The sequence below is a fragment of the Durio zibethinus genome, unplaced genomic scaffold (genome assembly GCF_047325235.1).
Source record: "Durio zibethinus cultivar Kanyao isolate XHJ-2024 unplaced genomic scaffold, ASM4732523v1 HiC_scaffold_202, whole genome shotgun sequence".
Taxonomy (NCBI): Eukaryota; Viridiplantae; Streptophyta; class Magnoliopsida; order Malvales; family Malvaceae; genus Durio; species Durio zibethinus.
The window spans coordinates 30,001-41,456 of NW_028322825.1; the positions used below are offsets into that span (position 1 = coordinate 30,001).

The 11,456-nt window shown below is 31.2% G+C and overlaps 1 protein-coding gene across 1 annotated transcript; it reads left to right on the plus strand.

Moving 5' to 3' along the window:
- The first annotated feature begins 5,448 nt into the window (after window positions 1–5,448).
- Window positions 5,449–9,877, plus strand: LOC149509292 (NAD(P)H-quinone oxidoreductase subunit H, chloroplastic). The gene is made up of 2 exons (XM_089757745.1): window positions 5,449–7,380; window positions 8,501–9,877. Exon 1 carries the CDS (start codon window positions 5,645–5,647, stop codon window positions 6,824–6,826), a length of 1,182 nt encoding a protein of 393 aa, XP_089613871.1. The 5' UTR covers window positions 5,449–5,644; the 3' UTR covers window positions 6,827–7,380; window positions 8,501–9,877.
- The last annotated feature ends 1,579 nt before the right edge of the window (window positions 9,878–11,456 follow it).

The following is an 11,456-nucleotide window of genomic DNA, read 5'->3' on the forward strand; positions in this document are numbered from 1 at the left end:
TAATAATGAAACTAATAATGAAACTAAAAGAAATAATGAAACTAAAAGAAATAATGAAACTAAAAGAAATAATGAAACTAATAATGAAACTAATAATGAAACTAATAATGAAACTAAAATAAAATACTTGCCTAAAATATATGATCCTTTCTTGCAGGGACCCTACCGCGGAAGAATCAAAAAATTGTTTTCACCTTTAAGTGAAAAAACAAACACGGATCCGTTTTGGATAAATAAGATTCATGTTATACTTCTTGCTACTGATTATTACGAATTTGAACAGACAATAGATACACTCAAATCATTATCAACAGAAAAAGAACTTTCTTTATTGACAGAAACAGAAGATGAACAGACAATAGATACACTCAAATCATTATCAACAGAAAAAGAACTTTCTTTATTGACAGAAACAGAAGATGAACAGACAATAGATACACTCAAATCATTATCAACAGAAAAAGAACTTTCTTTATTGACAGAAACAGAAGATGAACAGACAATAGATACACTCAAATCATTATCAACAGAAAAAGAACTTTCTTTATTGACAGAAACAGAAGATGAACAGACAATAGATACACTCAAATCATTATCAACAGAAAAAGAACTTTCTTTATTGACAGAAACAGAAGATGAACAGACAATAGATACACTCAAATCATTATCAACAGAAAAAGAACTTTCTTTATTGACAGAAACAGAAGATGAACAGGGAAATATCGATTCCGAGGATCGAGTCAAAATTTTGAAATTTTTATGCAATATAGTTATAACTAATCCCGACAATCAAACAATTATAAAAAAATCTAATGGAATAAAAGAAATAAGTAATGGAATAAAAGAAATAAGTAAAGAAGTTCCTCGATGGTCATACAAACTACTCGACATTTTCGAACAACACCATAGAGGAGGCGAGGAACACATGATAACAGATTATGCAATTCGTTCAAGAATCTTCCGGTACGCAATAGTTTTTTCTAAGGAGGAGTTAAAGGATGATTTTTTTCTACCAAACGATATAGAAAACGACCTATCTTTGATGGAATATTCGCCAGAACCGAATTTTCGTCGAGACATAATAAAAGGTGCCGTGCGTGCCCAAAGACGTAAAATAATTAATGGGGAACTGTTTCAATCAAATGTGCATTCCCCACTTTTTTTTGACAGAGTAGACAGCCTCTTCTTCAGAGTGTTCAGATCTTTGTATTCTGATATTTCTTGGCTGATAAAACTAATATCTCGAAATTGGATATGGAAAAACAAAGAATCACAAATTTCTGATTATACAGAAAATGAGGAGGACATAAGAGAAGAAGACGAAGAGATAAGAGAAAGCATAGAAAAGATACAAGAAAGAGACAAAGAGGAAGAAAAAAGAAGAGAAAGCATAGAAGAGATACAAAAAGGAGACAAAAAAGAGAAAGAAAAAAGAAGACAAGAGTCAGAGGCAGATGACTTCCTGCTGGACGCAGCAGAATTTTGGGATATCGTCTTTTTTGGTCAAGGACCAAGGGGCATCATGTTAATAGCCCAATCGATTTTTAGAAAATATATTCTATTACCTTCATTGATAATAGCTAAAAACATTGTCCGTATATTATTATTTCAAATTCCTGAGTGGTCCACGGATTTCAAGGGTTGGAAGCGAGAAATACATGTTAAATGCACTTATAATGGTCTTCAATTCTCCACAAAAGACTTTCCAAAAAATTGGTTATCAGAAGGTATCCAGATCAAGATCCTATATCCTTTTCGCCTGAAACCTTGGCGCGGATCTAAACTGAAACCCTCTCATAAAGATCCAATGAAAAAAAAGCATAAAGATCCAATGAAAAAAAAGCATAAAGATCCAATGAAAAAAAAGAAAGTTAAAAAGAATGATTTTTGCTTTTTAACAGCTTGTGGACTGGAAAGTGACTTACCTTGCGGTCCTCCTCGAAGACGGCCTTCGTTTTTTCAGCCTATTTTTAACGAACTAGAAAAAAAAAGTGAAAAATGGAAAATTTTTAAAAAAGGAAAAAAATTGTTTCGAAAAGTCTCAGGAGAAACAAAAATTCCATTTGTAAAGGGAATAATAAAAAAACTTTCAAAAAGAAATCCAGTTTTGGAGTTGAGAGAAGAATTGGGCGAAACTAAAAAAGATTTGGGCGAAACTAAAAAAGATTCGATAATCAGTAATAAGATGATTGACGAATCATCCCTTCAAATTCAATCTATGGAGCGGACAAATTATTCATTAACAGAAAAAAAGATAAAAGATCTGACTGAGAGAACAAACACAATCAAAAATCAAATAGAAAAAATTATAAAAGACAAGAAATTAGAATCATCAAAAAAATTTTGGAAAATATTAAAAAGAAGAAATATTCGATTAATCCGTAAATTCTATTTATTTATAAAACTTTTTATTCAAAAGATATACATAGATATTTTTCTATATATCATTAAATATATCATTAATATTCCAAGACCCAATCCACAACTTTTTCTTGAATCAACAAAAAAAATGATTGATAAATTCATTTACAATAATGAAGCAAATCAAGAAAGAATTAATAAACCAAATAAAAATACAATTCATTTTATTTCAACTATAAAAAATATAAAAAACTCACTTTCGAATATTAGAAATCAAAATGCAAAAGCTTTTTGTGACTTATCCTCCCTCTCACAAGCATATGTATTTTACAAATTATCACAAACCCAAGTTATTAAATTCAAACCTATCCTTCAATATCACGGAACATCTCTTTTTCTTAAAAATGAAATAAAAGATTATTTTGAAGAACAAGGAATATCTCATTCCCAATTAAAACATCATTATGGGTTAAGACAAAAAATCTCTGGAATAAAGGAATGGAAAAACTGGTTAAGGAGTCATTATCAATACGATTATCAATACGATTTAGTTCAGAGTATATGGCTTAGATTAGTACCAGAACAATGGCGAAATAGAGTCAATCAACACTATATGGCTCAAAATAAAGATTTAACAAAATGGGATTCAGATGAAAAAGAAAGATTAATACATTACGAAAAAAAAAATGATTTTCAAGCGAATTCATTACTGAATCAAGAATATAAACTGAATCAAGAACAAAAACGGAATCAAGAACAAAAATATAAAAAAGATAATTTTAAAAAACACTATAGATATAATTTATTATCATATATATTTATTATATATCAAGATATGAGGGACTCATATACTTATGGATCACCATTACAAGTAAATAAGAGGGAAGAGATTCCTTATAATTACAACATGGATAAACGAAAATTTTTTGATATATTGGGGGATATTCCTATCCATAATTATCTAACGGGGAAAACGGGGAAAACGGGGAAATTTTCGCATAGAAAATTTTTTAATTGGAGAATTCTTAATTTTTGTCTTAGAAATAAGACCGATATTGAGTCCTGGGTCGATACCAGTACCAAGAGTAAGAAGACCAGTACCAAGAGTAAGAAAACCAGTACCAAGAGTAAGAAAAATATTAAGACTGTGATTAATAATTTTAATAATTATCAAATATCGAATCTGGAACTTTGGTTCTTCCCAGAATTTGTGCTACTATATAATGCATATAAGGTTGAACCATGGATCATACCAATAAAACTACTTCTTTTCAATTTTAATTTTAATGGAAAAAAAGAGGATCTTGTATCAGATGCAAAAAAAAAAAGAAAATTTAGATCCGTTCTCTCAAATCAAGAAAAAGATGTTGAAGAAGATTATGGTAAATCATCCAATCAAGAAAAAGGTAAATCATCCAATCAAGAAAAAGGTAAATCATACAATCAAGAAAAAGATGTTGAAGAAGATTATGGTAAATCATCCAATCAAGAAAAAGGTAAATCATCCAATCAAGAAAAAGGTAAATCATACAATCAAGAAAAAGATGTTGAAGAAGATTATGGTAAATCATACAATGAAGAAAAAGGTAAATCATACAATCAAGAAAAAGATGTTGAAGAAGATTATGGTAAATCATACAATGAAGAAAAAGGTAAATCATACAATCAAGAAAAAGATGTTGAAGAAGATTATGGTAAATCATCCAATCAAGAAAAAGGTAAATCATACAATCAAGAAAAAGATGTTGAAGAAGATTATGGTAAATCATCCAATCAAGAAAAAGGTAAATCATACAATCAAGAAAAAGGTAAATCATCCAATCAAGAAAAAGGTAAATCATCCAATCAAGAAAAAGGTAAATCAGATCAAGAAAAAGGTAAATCAGACAATCAAGAAAAAGATGTTGAAGAAGATTCTGGTAAATCAAAAAAACATAGAAAGGAAGACGAGAGCAAGAGAGAAGCTCGTTTATTCCTACAAAAGTATTTGTATTTTCAATTCGGATGGGATGCTGATTCTTTCGATGAAAAAATAATCAAAAATATCAAAGCATATTCTTTCATTCTTGGCCTGATAAATATGAATGAAACTTTTCTATACTCTGTTAGAAGAGGAGGAACGAATCTGGATATTTTGATGGATTCGGCGGATAAGTTACTTTTAACTTATCAATACCTACTCAAAAAAGGAGTATTGATTATCGAACCAATTCGCCGGTATGTAGAAATTGATGGACAATTTATTCTATATCAAACTATAAGTATTTCATTGGTTCATAAAAATAAACATGAAATTAATCAAAGACGCAAAAAAAAAAAAAGACGCAAAAAAAAAAACTATATTGAAAAAAATAATTTTGATGAATCCATTGCAAGACATCAAAAAATGACTGAAAATAAAGACAAAAATCATTATGATTTGTTTATTCCTGAAAATATTTTATCCCCTAACCACCGGAGAGAATTGCGAATTCGAATTTCTTTCAATTCAAGGGATAAAAATGGTATGCATAGAAATCCAGTATTTTTAAATAATGTAAAAAACTGTGGTCAAGTTTTGAATAAAAACAAACATCTTGATAGTGATAAAAAGAAACTAATTAAATTAAAGTTCTTTCTTTGGCCCAATTATCGATTAGAAGATTTAGCTTGTATGAATCGCTATTGGTTTAATAGTAATAATGGCAGTCGTTTCAGTATGGTAAGGATACATATGTATCCGCGTTTGAAAATTCGTCAATGGTACATTTTTCCATATATTATGATTGAAAACCGGATTGATTAATTTTATTTGAAAAAATTATAAAGTTCATAACGAACTTAAAATCATTGTGCATATTAAAATGAATGGTATTATTATTATTACTGATCAGTAAAATTCACATTCAAAAAAAGGGGGAGAGAAATTTTTGTTTTATGGTAAAAAATTCATTCATCTCAGTTATTTTTCAAGAAAAAAAAGAAGAAAACAAGGGGTCCGTTGAATTTCAAATAGTCAGTTTCACCAATAAGATACGAAGACTTACTTCACATTTGGAATTGCACAAAAAAGACTATTTATCTCAGAGAGGTCTACGTAAAATTCTAGGAAAACGTCAACGGCTTCTGTCTTATTTATCAAAGAAAAATAACATACGTTATAAAGAATTAATTAGTGAGTTGGATATTCGGGAATCAAAAAATCGTTAATTTGATTGAATTAGTCGATTTATTATATTTTTCATTTTGATGTACTTCTTTTCGTTTTCAACAATTCATGTAAGAATGAATCGAGGAAAAACTTATGAATCTATCAGCTACAGAAAAAGACCTTATGATAGTCAATATGGGACCTCACCACCCATCAATGCACGGTGTTCTTCGTCTCATCGTTACTCTAGATGGTGAAGATGTTGTTGACTGTGAACCAATATTAGGTTATTTACACAGAGGAATGGAAAAAATTGCGGAAAACCGAACAATTATACAATATTTGCCTTATGTAACACGTTGGGATTATTTAGCCACTATGTTCACGGAAGCAATAACCGTAAATGGACCAGAACAATTGGGCAATATTCAAGTCCCTAAAAGAGCCAGCTATATCAGAGTAATTATGTTGGAGTTGAGTCGTATAGCTTCTCATCTATTATGGCTTGGACCTTTTATGGCCGATATTGGTGCACAGACCCCCTTTTTCTATATTTTCAGAGAAAGAGAATTAGTATATGATCTATTCGAAGCTGCCACCGGTATGAGAATGATGCATAATTATTTTCGTATCGGAGGAGTAGCGGCCGATCTACCCTATGGCTGGATAGATAAATGTTTGGATTTCTGTGATTATTTTTTAACAGGAATTGTTGAATATCAAAAACTTATTACGCGAAATCCTATTTTTTTAGAACGAGTTGAAGGGGTAGGGGTTATTGGTGGAGAAGAAGCAATAAATTGGGGTCTATCCGGCCCAATGCTACGAGCCTCTGGAATCAAATGGGATCTTCGTAAAGTTGATCATTATGAGTGTTACGACGAATTTGATTGGGAAATCCAGTGGCAAAAAGAAGGAGATTCATTAGCTCGTTATTTAGTCCGAATCAGTGAAATGACGGAATCCATAAAAATAATTCAACAGGCCCTGGAAGGAATTCCGGGGGGTCCCTATGAGAATTTAGAAATCCGATGTTTTGATCGAGAAAGGGATCCAGAATGGAATGATTTTGAATATCGATTCATTAGTAAAAAACCTTCTCCTACATTTGAATTACCGAGACAAGAACTTTATGCGAGAATGGAAGCCCCAAAGGGAGAATTAGGAATTTTTCTGATAGGAGATCAAAGTGGTTTTCCTTGGAGATGGAAAATTCGCCCGCCGGGTTTTATCAATTTGCAAATTCTTCCTCAGTTAGTTAAAAGAATGAAATTGGCTGATATTATGACGATACTAGGTAGCATAGATATCATTATGGGAGAAGTTGATCGTTGAAATGATAATTTATACAACAGAAGTAGAAGATATCAATTCCTTTTACAGATTGGAATCCTTAAAAGAGGTCTATGGGATCATATGGATGTTTGTCCCTATTTTGACTCTTGTATTGGGAATCACAATAGGTGTACTAGTAATTGTATGGTTAGAAAGAGAAATATCTGCAGGAATACAACAACGTATTGGGCCTGAATACGCCGGCCCTTTGGGAATTCTTCAAGCTCTAGCAGATGGAACAAAACTGCTTTTCAAAGAGAATATTCTTCCATCTAGAGGAAATACTCGTTTATTCCGTATTGGACCGTCTATAGCAGTCATATCCATTTTACTAAGTTTTTCAGTAATTCCTTTTAGCTCTCGCCTTATTTTAGCCGATCTCAATATCGGTATTTTTTTATGGATTGCCATTTCAAGTATTGCTCCTGTTGGACTTCTTATGTCAGGATACGGATCAAATAATAAATATTCCTTTTTAGGTGGTCTGCGAGCTGCTGCTCAATCGATTAGTTATGAAATACCATTAACTCTATGTGTTTTATCAATATCTCTACGTGCGATTCGTTGAAATATAAACTTTTCTTTTCCCTATTCCTTTCGTTCTATAAAATAAGCTGAATGGATTGAATAGATATCTTCGTTATTTTATTATCCTTCAGGTTGATAAACTAAATTAGATAGTTATATATGAGTGAAAGAAAGCAGCTTATAAATTCGCAGTAAATTAAACAAAAAAAAATTTAATCTCATTTCCTATGTACAAGAGTTAAGTGGAAGAAAACATAAGTGGAAGAAGTCTTTACCCCAAGACGGGTTGATTAGTCAATCTAGCTTGAAGCGGGCTCAAAAGATCAACCGTATAGAGTTTTGGCTATCCTTTGTATAGATTCCCATACATGTATTGCCAAACCAAACGGGGGATTGAACAAAAAAATGAGTGGATGGTTAGGAACACCAAAATACACAAAGGATTAGTAATGGAGATTATGTAAATTATATAAAAAGGATATTTCTGGATAACATAAAAAGAATACTAATTGGGGCTTTAAATTAGTAGAAATGAGTAGGCAGTACTACCCACGATTCCGGTCCAGAGTATGCTCCTATCCACCGATTAAAGTAATGACTATCAGGAACGAAATAATCCTTTACTATTTTTTAGTTTAAGCCCCCATTCGTAATTTTCTCAGATCAGAAAGAAGAATAGGAACGAAAAAGAAAGAATAAAAAATAAATATTTTTTTTTTTTTTATTCTTTCTTTCATATATATAGAGAGATATAATCTGTGTCATGATTTATGAGCTAATGTAATATTTAATTTTTTTCGTAATCGAAAACAATGGGTTGAAATATCTATTGATATTTCTACAAGAAGTATTTTATTGAAGGCTTAAGTTATTACTCAACAAATAAAAATTGAAATTAGTAACGGGCGAGATCAATTCAGAAGCACTTTTTTTATTCTTCATAATATAGCAGACAGAATTCCATTGGTATAATTTTGGACCTTCCAATCCATTTTTTCTCTATCTATTCTACAACCATACGAAGAGAAATAATACTGATTCGGTCCTTAAATTTATTTGTGACCCACGAGGAGCCGTATGAGTTGAAAACCTCATGTACGGTTTTGGACTAGCGATGGGAACAGTGATGTTATCATCGACTATAATTATCTAACAGCTCAAGTACAGTTGATATAGTTGAGGCGCAATCAAAATATGGGGTTTGGGGATGGAATTTGTGGCGTCAGCCAATAGGGTTTATCGTTTTTCTAATTTCTTCTCTAGCAGAATGTGAGAGATTACCTTTTGATTTACCAGAAGCCGAGGAAGAATTAGTAGCAGGGTATCAAACCGAATATTCGGGTATCAAATTTGGTTTATTTTATGTTGCTTCCTATCTAAATCTATTACTTTCTTCCTTATTTGTAACAGTTCTTTACTTGGGGGGTTGGAATATTTCCATTCCGTACGTATTCGTCCCTGAGCTATTTGAAATAAATAAAATGAATGGAATCTTTGGAACGACAATTGGTATCTTTATTACATTAGCTAAAACTTATTTGTTTTTGTTTATTTCTATCGCAACAAGATGGACTTTACCTAGGTTAAGAATGGACCAATTATTAAATCTTGGATGGAAATTTCTTTTACCCATTTCTCTCGGTAATCTATTATTAACAACTTCTTTCCAACTTCTTTCACTGTAAAGAAAAAAAGAATACGAGATTCATGACTTGGTTCAAACAAGAGAAAGAAACAAACATAAAATTATTCATAGATATTCACGATATGTTCCCTATGGTAACTGGGTTCATGAATTATGGCCACCAAACAGTCCGAGCAGCAAGGTACATTGGTCAAGGTTTCATGATTACCTTATCCCACGCAAATCGTTTACCTGTAACTATTCAATACCCTTATGAAAAATTAATCGCATCAGAGCGTTTCCGTGGGCGAATCCATTTTGAATTTGATAAATGCATTGCTTGTGAAGTATGTGTTCGTGTATGCCCTATAGATCTGCCTGTTGTTGATTGGAAATTTGAAACGGATATTAGAAAAAAACGATTGCTTAATTACAGTATTGATTTCGGAATTTGTATATTTTGTGGTAACTGCGTTGAGTATTGTCCAACAAATTGTTTATCAATGACTGAAGAATATGAACTTTCTACTTACGACCGTCACGAATTGAATTATAATCAAATTGCTTTGGGCCGTTTACCAATGTCAGTAATTGACGATTATACAATTCGAACAATTTTGAATTCGCCTCAAAGAAAAACTGAGTAAGTAAACCTCCTATTCTATTAAAGAGAAATTTCCAATTCTTTTAAGGTTCCGTTTTGGTTTAAGTTAAAAGAATATTTGGTTTGACTTAAAAGAATGAGGCCTTTACTCTTTGTTTGGTCAATAAATAAAAATTCAATTACAAATTAACTGGTTGATAAGAATTTCGAATTCATTTTTCTTGAAAATCTATTAATATATTCGTAATTATTTCGAAATATATAGTTTCAAAAAACAAAATACCCTTTCGAACCGAACAAAAAAAAAGAATTAAAAACGAAACAATAATTGTACTTAGATCAATTCACACCTAATAGATTAGGATTTTATTCAATTAGGAACGTATCATAAAAAAAAAATTCCTGGTCGGGTCAATAAGATCATGAAAAGCATTTCGATTTATTTATCTCTTATTTTACATATAATGGATTTGCCTGGACCAATACACGATTTTCTTTTAGTTTTTCTGGGATCGGGTCTTATATTAGGGGGCCTGGGAGTGGTATTACTTACCAATCCAATTTTTTCTGCCTTTTCATTGGGATTGGTTCTTGTTTGTATATCCTTATTCTATATTCTCTCAAATTCTCATTTTGTAGCTGCTGCCCAGCTTCTTATTTATGTGGGAGCCATAAATGTTTTAATCCTATTTGCTGTGATGTTCATGAATGGTTCAGAATATTATAAAAATTTTAATCTGTGGACCATTGGGAATGGCCTTACTTCGTTGATTTGTACAAGTATTCTTGTTTCGCTAATTACTACTATATTAGATACATCATGGTACGGGATTATTTGGACTACAAGATCAAACCAAATTATAGAACAAGATTTGATAAGTAATAGTCAACAAATTGGAATTCATTTAGCAACAGATTTTTTTCTTCCATTTGAATTCATTTCACTAATTCTTTTAGTTGCTTTGATAGGTGCAATTGCTGTGGCTCGTCAGTAATAAATCTTTCTAACTAGGAATAGCAAGCAATCCAAATTAAACTTTTTTCTGTCTTATCGCATCTATTTTCCTTGAATTCTTGTTCGTGTATAAAATATAAAATAGAAATTCGTTTATTCGAGATATTTCCAATATATTCTTTTTGTTATATTCTATTCTAGTCAATCAAATCCGTTGAATTATTGTTCATATTAAAATGAATCGAAATTGATAAGGAGTTGGTCAATGATGCTCGAACATATACTTGTTTTGAGTGCCTATTTATTTTCTATCGGTATTTATGGATTGATCACGAGTCGAAATATGGTTCGGGCCCTTATGTGTCTTGAACTTATACTGAATGCGGTTAATATAAATTTTGTAACATTTTCTGATTTTTTTGATAGTCGGCAATTAAAAGGAAATATTTTATCAATTTTTGTTATAGCTATTGCAGCCGCTGAAGCAGCTATTGGATCAGCTATTGTTTCCTCAATTTATCGTAACAGAAAATCAACGCGTATCAATCAATCAACTTTGTTGAATAAGTAATATTAATAATATTAAATTATAAGATTCACCAATTTGAATTAGCATGTCCAATATGTTGGAATCTACATCATGTTTTCGAAAACGTAAGAAATCAAAGTATCTTGGTCCTTTCTTATGAGTTGATCCCGAAGGAAATTGATTAGAAAATTTCTGGTAAATCGTTGATTCATCTGGTGTTTAACTATAATGATTCATTTACAAGTTTACTAGATTGAAATTTTATGATGTTCAAAAAATTATAGATCCCATGTCACATTCAGTAAAAATTTATGATACATGTATAGGGTGTACTCAATGTGTCCGAGCCTGCCCCACCGATGTGTTAGAAATGATACCTTGGGATGGATG

Coding starts and splice junctions, on each gene's coding strand:
- LOC149509292 (XM_089757745.1), top strand. CDS start 5,645: ATGAATCTATCAGCTACAGAAAAAGACCTTATGATAGTCAATATGGGA.